The sequence below is a fragment of the Pseudopodoces humilis genome, chromosome 6 (genome assembly GCF_049639895.1).
Source record: "Pseudopodoces humilis isolate 2021_Gansu_Grassland_sample_001 chromosome 6, ASM4963989v1, whole genome shotgun sequence".
NCBI classification, from domain to species: domain Eukaryota; kingdom Metazoa; phylum Chordata; class Aves; order Passeriformes; family Paridae; genus Pseudopodoces; species Pseudopodoces humilis.
The window spans coordinates 52,414,699-52,428,219 of NC_142205.1; the positions used below are offsets into that span (position 1 = coordinate 52,414,699).

At 35.7% G+C, this 13,521-nt stretch overlaps 1 protein-coding gene across 4 annotated transcripts in view; it reads right to left on the minus strand.

Moving 5' to 3' along the window:
* Nucleotides 1–13,521, minus strand: part of CCSER1 (coiled-coil serine rich protein 1) — a 637,091-nt gene that overhangs the window by 217,887 nt on the left and 405,683 nt on the right. For 3 of the 4 annotated variants that reach the window (XM_088056598.1, XM_088056597.1, XM_088056599.1), the window contains exon 10: nt 8,865–8,942. In XM_088056598.1, the coding sequence (XP_087912724.1) occupies nt 8,865–8,942 (78 nt within the window). Of the gene's footprint in view, nt 1–1,597; nt 1,710–8,864; nt 8,943–13,521 lie in introns of those variants that run through there. The other variant, XM_088056600.1, reaches the window with a different exon arrangement.

Below are 13,521 nucleotides of genomic sequence, written 5' to 3' on the forward strand. Positions count from 1 at the left end.
AAAATATTACCATAATAAAGAGAGTGATGAAAAAAGAAAGCATGACAGACAGAAGCAATAGGTTGGCATTTCTACGCTTATCAGTGATTACAAAAAGGATTTTTGTCCAAGGAAAGAAGGAAGAATGGTGAAGTTCAAAAAGGAAGGTGAAGTTCAAAAGGATAATATGCACACGCTTGCTTCCGTTATTTCCTCAGATTACACATTTGCTACTTAATTGTTTTCACAAGATACTTCCAACAATACAGTAAGAACTATGCAATTATACACACAAAGAAATTCCAGGCAGCCTGACCAAGAGGGCAAGAGAGGATGCTGAAGGATGACTGTTAGGATCAAAGAGATGACAATGTAAGACTGAGAAACAGTAATACCATGTTAAGTGGTGCAGAATCAGACAACATAATGCAACATCCCCTGTGAAGAAGGTTCATTCACTTTAAACTCTGGCATGAATATTTAGCTGAATACTTTTATTTTCAGTTCTGAATACTTTTATTTTCAGTTTCAGTAAAATGTTACTTTTGAATTAATGCAGTATGTCCTCTGTTTGAAACTAAAGCTACAGGTGCTAAACTGTTGCTCCAGTTGAGTAACTGTTCATATCACATGAGGCCTGACTGAAATGGCAGAATAAAAAGAGTCAAGCATTGCTTATTATCAGTAAGAAAATATGTTAGGAGAAAAGGGTAAATGAATACTGCTTGGCACAAGCACTTTCTTATCTTACCTGGTAAGGGTGGGTGTAAAGTACCTCCTGGTGAATTAAGTCCTTCCTGAGTAAGGTTACACTGAAGCAACAGTGTTGAACTTCATTGGTTTCTTGCTTAATAAAACCCTAAACTTGGAATTACCCTTCTCCACTCACCCCCATCCCATCCCCTCTGGATAACAATTATAATCCACTCAAGCAGCACAGTCAATTCCAGCAAACACAATGCTTACTTTGCCTCCATGGATGCTCTCTTAGCAATGTCTCTTAGAAGCAGGAAAGTTAGATAGAAAGCAGAGTAAAACTATGATTCTAATGTATTAAAAAATCAGAGTGTATGTTTTTAGGTTCGGCTCTTCTGTTTCCTGGGATAAAGCTGGGTAAATTCTGGCCTTCTGCAAGCTTAACAAATACCCTACAGAAACGTTTCTTGAATCCTACGTAAGAATTATGTACATCATTATGAACATTTATAAGACCACCACATATTGAAAAGTCCTGACCCCGTATTCACAGTGTTATTCCTAGAAAAGGTAAAATACACATTTTAAAAAAATAATCGTTTCCTCAGGTTTCCAGCTCCTGAAGACATATTTTTTCCATCTCAAGAGACAAGCATGAATGAAGGATTTTCTTATTTTCTTACTTGAAGTGAATCACCAATGGATGACTAAGTGCACAAAATGGTAAGAATAATTTTTATTTCAAATAATAACTTTGTCATAGCTTACTAATAATTTATTCATAGATACACTTAATAATGAAGATATTCCTCCAGAAAATGATGTTTGACTGTTCATAATACAAATATTATCTTAAGTAGTAGAATTTTGCCAGCAATGGTAACTTGCAGCTCATTTCATATACAGCAGTATTTAATTATATCCGTAAGTGCAGAGTGTCCAGATGTTGCTTTTTAATTTAATAATGATGGAACCAATGAGATGCTGATAGGTTTGTAAACTAAGCCTTCAGAACATGGAGAGTTCCACAGGGCCTTTAAAAACAAACAAACAAAAAAAAAAAAAGAAAAAAGAAAAAAGAAAAAAATGAAATTAAATGAAATGTTAGTGATGTATGGTTTGATGGCAACACAAAGCAAATGAAAAATGACTGTTTCTGCTGTATGCAGTCATGCAGGCAGCACATAATAATAAAGCTTCTTTCACACTAATGATCAACACAACAATGAATTAAGTGAAAATGCAGAGAAAACCAGGAATATGGCTGGTCAGCTTGTGTGTGACACCGTTCTAGTCAGAAAATCCTTGTGTACAACAGATGCTACGTTTTTACTGGAAAAAGGTCATCAGACTGAACTATGCTAACAGAGGAAATCTACATGCAACATGCACACAACATTAAAACATTTCCACGTTACAATAAAACTGTGTAAGTAAATAATTCTGTAATAAAAACCAGTCACCCTAAGTGTACTGATGTAGCAAAACCCCTACACATTGCTTATAATGCTGAGGTTATCCATGCTTCATTTCTCAACTTTGTTTGTTGATCTTTTCTTCAAGGTGAAATCAAATTTTTCTCCATTTGAAGAAAATATACTCAAGGCCTATTGCAAAATGCTGCTATTTCTCAGAATATTTTGATTGCTATTAAAGGTATATTACTAAAAGGTTTAGTGCTGTTATTTTCTGCCCTTAAAAATAAGACACTGCTAGTATTCAACATAATGCCTGAACAGAGTCAGCAAGGTATAATCTGGTGGACAGCTTTTTTATTTGAATCAAATAAACCTATTCAAATATCCTGTTTGCCAGTGTCCGACTTCTTTCTGTCCTTAATGAAACAGGTCAGAATGGCTATAGAAAGAACATGGCATTAATTCTAGGGATAGCTGTTCACTCAGTTCCTACTGAGAGCAATCATGAACTTCTTAGTAGCACCTTTACAATAGAAGTAACACAACTAGAACATACTGAAAATACACTACTGCAAATAAACTTTGGTAAGTCATACTCATAAGTATAGCACAAAAATTAAAGTAAAGTAAGAAATAAGATAAAAAGGCTAGATGGATAATTTAAGTGAAAAAACAAACTTCTGGAGAACTCTAAGGAAGAGACAGTGATGGAGCTAAAGCAGAAAAAGTGGGAAGAGCTCTATCTGAACCCAACAGAACTTCTAGGATGAAAAATTAGGAATATCTAAACACCTTTCTTTGCTTCTCCCCCTACCCCAAGACATCTAAGCAAAAAATTACTAAGTTTGGGAAATACTTCAAAGTACCTCATATTTTATTGCACTTTCATAACAAGACAGCAGCAGAATAACTGCAGATACAAAGACAGAGGGTTATGAAAGAAAAATGTAGTGTAAGTAGAAAGATTTAAAACAGTGTACTGTTAATGAATATTATATCAAAGGAAAGCAGTGTTTTTTAAAGATCCAGAGACTACTAGTACTATATTCATTCCAGGTCTGTGATGAAACTCAGTTATATCATCATCATATTACTACAAATACATAAACAGCACAGAGCTTATCTGTAGAAGCATCCAGAAGCCAACCTGCATGCCACAAATCAAAACTGAAGATCATTCATACCAACTAAGCATCACTGCAGAATGCAAATTTTATTGTTCTTTACTCCTAGAGATGGTAAAATTAAATTCAGAACACCCTGTTAATAACCAGCCACAGAATGAAAGTCTCTTTTTTTCATATGGCACACCTCAGTTTCAGTTCCAGAATCCATTTATTGCTGAAGTTTATGTGAAAACCTGTTTTTTATATAGCACCACATACACCAAACCCTCATCACAAGAATTTATCCTCCAGCAAATTTGGCACCAATAATTTGAACTGTTTTTCTTTGTCACAAGTAGGTGCAACAATTCATTCCTGTTCATGACTTGGTGGTTAAATAATTCAAACACCAAGTATGTATGGGTTTGATGGTGAAACAATATGTTTCATAAAGGTTGGTGGAAGGAAATCATTAAAGCTAAAAGAAGTATCATCCCAGTTTGACATCATTAAAGCTTGATAATTTGCACACATAACACCAAAAAGAATAATAAAGAATAAAGAAAGTATCATAGATTTTGAAATTATATTTTGAAGTTGTATAGTAAAAAATGGAAATTGCACATGAGAAGAAGAGAAAACTAATGTTAAAGGAAGTTGTAGGAATGGATGTAGCATATTAAGAACAACTGGGATATCCAGATATGAGTAAGTACACAGACATACAATCAAAGCAAATACTGAAATGGTTAATGGCTGGTTTGATTTCTAAAGGTATTTTTTTAAAAAAAAGTAATTTTGTATGAGCGAACGGTATATTATGCACAAGTTTTTATTATTTCCCTGTACACATGAGACAACAAACTCAGAGAAGAAATAAATAAATGGAAAAAAATAACCTAGTAGTAAAATACAACAGCAGACGTCCATCAGCCTCCAAGGGAAGGAGCAAAGGCAGAAGTAGGATGTATTTTCCAGTTTAGGCAGCAAAACACAACACACTTCATGCTGTAGCAAACCACACAAACACTTTGGCCAGGGACATGTTTAGACTGGAAAGTTCAATAAGTTCAAGTACTTCAGTATTCTGTTCCCTGCAAAGACAGTATCCATAATCTGTGCTGGCTGGCTGCTGGGGAGGAGCAGGAGCACAGCAGGGAGGTGGAGGGGAACAGTTAGAGTACCCAGCTCCCTGTCTTCCACTTCCTCCTAATCAAACACAGAGGCTCTGCAGGAGGCAGCACCCAGGTTTTGAGAGGTTAAGGGAGGCATGCTGTCCAAGGTAATGCAGTGCGAGCTACAAAACAAATACCATAAAATATGTATCAGTACGGATTTTAATATTGCATGATTGTACAGGTGATAAAAGTCAGTGCCTTCTTATCTGTCTCACAGCACCACTGTAAACACAGTGCTGGTGATCACCAAAGAAAGGTAAGTTTTGTCTGTAGCTGTGCAAACCAAACTGCAGCAGACTGACAGCAGCAGTACACAAGTTTGTTGTCTGAGACATCAGAAGCATCATACAAAATGTAAGGACCACTACACTGGAAAGAATGTTCATTAAATAGGGAATGAATTTAGGACCAGTCCAAAACTTGTTTACATCAACTTTACTCCCAGTATGAAAGATAAAGAGCAAACAGGATAGCAGTTCTCAGATATGAAATCTGTAACACCAGTAGAAGGCAAACATAGAAAAGACATTGCAGAAATCACATCAGGTCTTAGGAATTTCTATTTTGTGGAGAATAAAATTACATACAAACTCTTTCAATCCAAAGGCTGATAAAGATTGACAAAGTGGTGCTGAGTTGTACTTCCCTTGCTGACAGAAATAAGAATTGTCCTGTGATCGCTTAATTCTGTTTTGAGACACATTTTAATGAAAACTAACCAGCAGTGGCAGATGCTGCAGAGTGCTTGTGTGATGCCTGCATGATACTTTGGACTACCTATTTAGCTGGCAGCCATTATCAGATTTGTACCCGTTAACAAAATCTTGTAATCAGTCCCAGTGCCAGCTGATTGCATCTATTCCTCTTCCGGTCCACCTTAGCAACCTGATTGACATGAAAGAAATTATTCCTTGATCTCTCAATAAAGGAAGACTTTGAAATCACAGGAAGGTGAAAGAGGTTAAAACTGGCATTGATTGTTGGAGACACATTAATAATCTATTATTTAGCAGCCTTGACATCAATCTGTTGTGCACATGGCTCTTTCTGCAAGACTCCCAACATGTTCTAAATGATTCCCAGTACACATACTGAAAAACAGAATACATTCAGGTCAATTATAAGATGAAGATTCCCTCACTCACATGCTGCACTAGAAAGCAACTAGCCTTTATGGAAACCATGAGTCCCTTCCAATGTCTTCCCTGGAATACAGTAGTTGTGTCAATATTTTACTTTCAATTTCCTCAAGCAGCAAAGTTGTCAAGTTAATCACTTAAGGACACTGAAGCATTTCTCATCATGGAAGACCTTCTTTTTTCCTTATCCGAAATTATTTTAAACTTTATGTTTTAATTCTGTAATTAAGTTTTGCATTAGGCCATTTTAATACAGAAAAGACATTAAGCAGCTTGCTATCCAGTTCAAACAGTTCTTTATGAGAAGCATTATCTTCACTGCTACAGACTTTATCTTCTACATGCTTACTGAAACAGTACTCTAAAGCAATTTCCGCTGAAAAATCTCTGTGCTGTATGGGGAAAAACACCAGAGCTCTATCAGAAGTATTATCTAACAATTCAAAGGTATTGCAGGAGATTGCATCATCCAAATTTTACTGATCACCTTGACAGTCAGAATCTGACTGTAATTACATTATAGCCACTAACCTAAAATAGGCTGTAACAACTTCCATTCCAGTATCTGCTTATACACTTACCAAAATGCTCATTCAATACTGTTCATGCTTTTCCAGAGCAGTCCACAAGAACAGGAACACTTCCTCTCTGTGAAACACTGCATTTCCTCCTTCTTCACCCATTCCTTCCTAAATATAGACTCGCCTCCAGCTTTTTTTCATTACTGTATACCCTACGGACAAAAGGCTTAATTCCTCATCTAAGTCAAAGTCAGAACTTCCATTTACTTTTAATGACACATCTAAATGAACTCCAAGGCTAAAGAACTGTCTCAACTACTGGAGATGTCCAGAAATAAAAGAAAAAAAACCAGTAGTGCTTTATTTTGGTGACTAACCTTTTTTCAAGCTTTTTCAACTGCAAAGCAGGTAACTTAAGATTGCACAATGGAACACAAGAATATATGAGAATATAAACCAAACTAATCATAGAGGCACCGTTTTAAGCATTTCTGAACTATTACACTGTGCAGTGAATATCAATATTTGTATTACATTTATGAAATAATGCTATGCAAATTCCTGGTAGCACTTTTATCCAACTATTAGTAGCTTCTAAATTTGAATTAAAGAAAAATAAAAATGTGAGGGGTTTTGTTTGTTGTTGTTTGTTTTAAATGAAAGCAGCAAGTCTGTAATGATGAAATGAAGTTAAATTTTTTGCTTATCTCATAAACCAGATCTATAGTATTCAATGTATACTATTCTCAGAATGTGACTAATGGGGTGAAAAATACATCTTTGTATTGTCTGATCTGTTTTCTATTATTCTATTTAATCAAATTTCATATTAGCACAATATTCTCGTAGTTGTATGCACTTACTGACATCCTGAATAAAACGATGTACAGATACTAGCCACAGTTACAACCTGGTCTTTAAAATCTCACACAAAAGCAAAGAAAGTAAATGTAATTGCCACTTGGATTCAACAGAAACACAGCTCAACCAATCATTAATAGCTATGCTTCACAGAAAAGCTACACAATCTGATAAATAAGAGAGAAAAAAGTTTAAACAATATTACAAGAAGTGTTAATACTATTTATTTGCACATTCCTCCTCGCTGAGTTCCCCTTATTGTGATCACAGCAGGCTTGTGTTATTTCTGTACACTCCTTCAAATTTCTCCGCAATCAATCCCTTGCAATGGAATTTTCACAAGAACTCTGTACCACGTAAATACAGGTGAAGTGTTCTTCCATAGAAAAAGCATTCAACATTTCCTTCTGTTCTTGCCTTACAAAAGCCTGTATGAGATAATACATTATTGCAACCGTGACAAGGTGGGGGCATTTTACCAGGGAAGTCTCCAAAGTATTAGTTCCACTAATTGAAGAGAATGCTGCTAAAGAAAAGGATTTATTTAACTTATTGTTGTTATTATGACATTTAACAGTCAAATCTCAGCCACAAAACTGTACCTGTCTGGGGAAGGAGGTTCTAATGCTATTTTTTACTCCCCACCAAACTCCAAGGAAACACACACTGGAAAAGGGAAAAAATATATAATCTACTGACAGTGTGAACTCCTGCAGCATGAATACTACATATCTGATTTGGGAGAAAACAACCTAATGCCTAAGTCACATCTGCTTAAAAAAACCTCAAGCAAACAACATAACCCCAAAATAAATGAAACAACACAAATAATCCCCCAAACTTTACATATTTCCTGTTGCTATTTTCAGTGGAAGAATTTTATTTAACATCTAATGTATAAGAAAGTATTGTGAAGGATAATTGTCACAGAAGACGTGGACAGAGATTGCAACATATGAAAATGATTTAGTATTTTTGAATATTACAGATTTTTCATCAGTAATATATACACACCTCAGAATTCCAGTAAATTCCACCAGACATGCCTTCACAGACACAGTAGAAAATAAGGGCTCATGTTTGGTAACCCACAAAAAAGAAGTCAGTGCAGATAAAACTGCTCACACTAGAATGTGAAATTTTGATGTTTCTATACTCAGAAGACAAAATTTTAAGGCTCCACCGACACAAAACTAAAAGGAAGGCTTCAAAGCCTGCTTTAATTCCAGAGTTCTTTCCATAAATTTAAAACAGCATGTTGATCTATACCAATGCACAACCATAGCACTACTTTGCAGAACAGTTTTTAAGAATTATTGTTAGACTTTGCAGAGGTCACAGAATGGAACTGTGCTAAATGTTCCACAAAGATTATTCAAGAGGCTCATGTAGGCACAAGAATCTCTTACATACATTCAAGCAACATTCCACAAACAGAATATTTGCAGTTAGAATAAGTGGGGAAATAGTATTTCTACAGTTAAGGAATCTTCCTTGACTGTATTCTTCCATGAGGATACATACAATCAATACAAATTCTAGGAGAAATTCTGGCAGATGCTCTTTAGGGAACAGAATTTTAGCATCACTTGGCAAAACTGTACTTATTCCATTATCTTTCAAATTTCAAATCCTGTTTGGACAGCACATGACAATTCTAAACATAATGACCTCATTAACTGTCAGTAAGTGTGCAAATAAATACTGAAAAAAAAAACCAACTTACAAAACACTAATACATACCATTCACATTCATTTATGCAAATTCTCAGCTCTTCATAAAGCCTAAAATTAACAGGGCATTGGTGTGCTGGCAGGTAGCTGTAATTATCTTCTCATGTTTCTGAAGGTACTTCAGAATCGCCAAATCCATGCATGGACACAACAACAGCAGAGGCAAACCAGCTGACAGAAGTCTGAACACCCACAAAGATGATAAAAAATACTGTTTGATACAGCTACTTACATCATGTCCTACGAGTTCTGTCTGTGTGGATTTATCTGCTTGGGAAGCAAGAACCTTCTGAAAGCACTGAGCCTTTTCCTGTAAAACAAAATAACATTGCATAGGTGAGTCATGTTTTTCCTCACTGGGCTTTGCAGCTCCAAACATCCAGAGAAATTCAAAACTCATGCATGGACAGCTGGTATGAAATAGATTTATTATGGCACTATTCACACTGGGAGGTTGATTTCCTTCCTATTATATGCTTTTATAAATTTGTCTTTGCCTTACACAGAGTAGACTCAGCCAGTCTAACTCTGTGATACAGAGGGACCCACAGGAAGCATGTCACTGAGGCAGACACTGAGCTACAAACCACCAAGCAACTGGGGGGAACACCAGCACCACTCCAACAGCAAACAAATAACTTACTTTTTTTTAAACATTAAGAAACTTGCAGATCACAACACTGAGATGACTTCTGCCCTCCCCTAATGCAAACATGTTAGCAAATCCTAAGCATTTCTTGGGTATTACACTGGTTTCTGCTTTTCCCATCCTTGTCCCTCTGTACCTCAGTAATTTTCAGAAGCGTGGCATGGAATCAATGAACAGGCTTGAGCAAAGATATCAGGCTGCTTTGACACAAAAAAAACCTGGATTCTGATACTTCATTTGAATCTCATCATTAAACATGCTAATCCTCATCAAGGCCTTGAGCATACTATTTTAGTTTCCAGGAGAAGATATTTTATAAAACAACTGTAAATATGTAGGGAAGGCATGAAATGGCACACAGGAGGGGAAGGAAAATGCAAAGTTATTTACTTCATTGATTTATGTTTTCCTGCTTACTGATTCAGTTTAATATTTCAGTTGTATCTGTAAAAAATACTTACCTTGAACTCAAATTCTTCAACATCTACAAAATATAATTGAATGCTACTGACAGGCATGTATTGCAACAAAACAGAATTCATTTAAATTGAATTTCAAGTTAATTGACTCTCAAGTTCTCATATTATTTATTTCAAGGGAAGGTATGCACATCACTTAATTGAGTAAACAGCAGAAAGAAGTCAACCCCTTAGTGATTCTCATCTCCAGTATTTCAACGCTTCAAGTAAGGGCTGGGGAAACAGAATTCAGACTGATCTCTTCACTTGTACAAAACTCTTGAGCCCAAATTTGCTGATGTAACAACCAAGTTAAAATTGAACTCATAGAAAAGGAAATCCTAGTTCTGACAGAAATGCTTTGTCCTCTTGAGATCTGAATTTACTAGTCCACTGTCCAAAGGACTTTTGCATGTTTAAAAGATAAGCATTATTATACATCTATGTTATTTAACCATATTTTACTGCTCAGAAGTTCTATTTTCTAGCTATAAACTGATACTGTCAGATATTGGGTCTTCCAGTGATGTAGTGATTGGAGCAAAATCATCATTAAACTGTGTATCTGATCAAATTTAACATTGTATGGATTCACAAATACATGTTTTTTTTTCAAAAAAAAAAGAGATTGAAAAGCAGGGAGAAAAAAACCCAATCAGAATAAAGACAAATATTCATTAAGGCAAAAAATTAACTGTGAAAGCTAGAAAGGTTGGAATAACAAAACCCTTTCCTTTTCCCAGAGCTGCTCATTTAACTAGATATATGCAGTGAGATCCATTTTTAACATATCCAAGCTCTGATTCTACATTAACATGCTAATATTTTTTATTTACTTTTAGTGAGCTAACTAATAAAATGGGAAAAATTGAAATTTCTAGATGTCCAGGTACTGGAAAAGAAAGTTTGAAACTAAAACCCTCTTCTTTTTTCTCAAGTATAGCAAAAGAGAAAATGGAAGATCTTTACAAGCCAAGTAGCATGCTTTAACCTTGATTCATAACAGAGAAGTTACCTGGACATCTATTCCCACAGCAGCCTTCTACTACCCTCACAGCGTTACTCCTAGGAAAGACTACAATTATAAGGTAACATTGTAAAGAAATTTTTCAAGTTTTTTCAAGTCCTGAAACTTCCTTGAGACATTCTTGCCATTCTACAAGACAAAAATTACCTTCTTTCAGAGGCTTTCCAATGAAATTGAATAATTATTATTAACTTTTTCCATATGTGACCCAGTCCTGCTTCCTGCCCTTTCTCTGTGTATCTGAGAGGAGTCAACTCCCCCTCCTCCAAGATACTACCTAGTAAAAAGACTGCAAATAGATCTTCCCTTACTTTTTCTTTACAGGGTAAACAAAATAAGTACCTTTGCCTCTCTAAAGACCAAGAAGGGACCAAATAATTTATTTAAAAATATTTTTAGGATCAGACAAAGTACTTTGAGGTGACTTTTTTAAAGTGAGAGCATTAATGAGCATCTTCTCTTACCATTCTGTACGTTGTTATTGCCTCTTATTAAAATAAACAGCACAAAAGTACATTTGCAGGTGACACAGATGAGAGCATGAAAAACTTTTATTTCCTGGGTTCATCCTAATCAGTGAAAAGGCAGGAAGAGCTGTTGCCCTTTTTAATACAACACTGCCAGGAATATTCAGTGCAGCCCTCTCTCTTGACGTACCCGTGTGTGTGTATCACAGTGTGTGTTTTGAGGGGAGAGAGAAAGAGAAACTACATGGAAGGGCATGTTCTCAATCATTGCAGTTGCTTCAATTACTGAGATCACTGACTGTGCTATTTCAACAACCACAGTGCAGAGCATTAGACCATGATCAATAAAGATCATGTTCCTGTCTATTTCTTCACATGGGAATAAGTTCACACATAGTTTGTATCTCAATCCAGCTCTGATACAAGAGTGTCATGGTTTGAATACTTAGATTTTATTACTATGCTTGTAATAAGTCACCAAAAGGTGCTGAAATAGGAAGACAACAGACATCAGCTGAAAACTGATGCAAGGAAAAACAGTACAAATAAAAAAGAGAAGTGAAATGTGAGATAAAAAAGTGAGAAAATTACTTGGTCTTCACTACTGAAAGACAGATAGTAGGAAAAAAGTAGTCAGTTACTTAGATTTAGGCAGTCAGTAAAGCCTGATACATCTTGAAACACTACACTGGTTTTCTGAAACATTCCTTCATCAAACAGACGAGTATTAAAACAATTTTCAAAGCTTTGACTATGCACAGGTCAAAGTTATTTTTTGTGACTGTTTTCTTATCCCATTCCCTACCAGTGACACCATGGTGACCACTTGTGGTGCTTTGTTTAATTGCAAATTCCAAAAAGAAAATGCTTGAAAATTACTTTGAATGCTCAAATCAAGGAACAAAACTTACTGCCTCAGGTGTTTTGGAGGACTCAAAACTTTACTGTCCAGTACAGCTGTGGCCTTCATCTCTAAAGAATGTATTTTGTCTAGTCGATAGCATAGTAAAGATTTTTTTTTCCCTTAATGGCTGTTTCACCTTTATTGTTACTTAGATCAAAAAATATAAAATCTCATAAATTAACCTTTTACCTCTGTTTCCTATAGTCTTTACAGATTATTCTAAAACCTTATGAAGATAAATGTGGTGTTTTCTCTCAGCATACATCCAGAACAGCCTTCAGTAGCCACCAACATTGCAGTCAGATTTGCAACTCACATGTGATTGTTTCCCTTGCTTCAGGCATGAACCCCACTGTGAACAACAACTTATGTTCACCATAGAACTGGGGCAAAAAAACAGTTTTTCAGAAGAGCTATAAAAATGTAAAGTCTTTTAATTCCAATGTGATTTGGGATTAAACTTAATCAACAGCAGCAGTTAGGCAGGGAGCAAAGGGATAACAAGTAGGAAAAAACCCACTTTCCACCATCTATTCTACCTAATTTACAGACTACAATGAGCTACAAAATTGACTTTATGACAGCTATTTCCATAGAAATTGAGTCCCTATTGGTTTCAGTCTCAGTTTGGGAAGAAAACATATCATATACAGCATAGCTCCAGTGATCAGCTGCAGTACAGCTGAGTCACATCACACTTGAAAACACTTTGTGAAGCCCAGCAAAAAGCCCAGCTGTCTCTTGAGCACAGCATGAGAAAACAGCTACAACTTGGCTATCCATACATAAATGTACTAAGAACTGAGGTGCTAAATAGCCACAATAAATTTAGAGGCATTATTCTGCAACCACAGTAACAAATGAGTGTGACCATCCCCAAGGGAACTATCCCATTGATCAGGAGAAAAACATGAGAAAACTTGGTGGGAATGCATCCAAGTATCCACAAATGCAGGTTTCACTGAGGGTTATAGTTCTGTCAAATCACTGCAAACAACACCAAAACTACATGGAATTTCAGAGAACATTTCATTGCTTTTGTTGGAGTCTGGAATACAGAGTGTGTGCCCTTGTTTCTGATACTTAGTTCTAAGATCCAGAAAAACACTGAATTTCATATAACATGAAATTCATGAGCATGTTTTCATGGTGATACATGAAAACAAATGTTAAAATTAGATAGAAAAAGCTAAAAGTGTAAGTGTGTAGATTAGAAAGTTTTCTTAAATCACTGGGTGAAAAAGTTAGAGAACAAGAGACAAGACGGAAGATTTAGGATGTTGTCTCTTGTCTTTCTTCTCTCTTCTTCATGTTCTTCTCCTAGAGGTTTTTGGGTGATAGTTAAGTGATTGGACAGAAAATGCCACAGTGCAGCACATAGGTA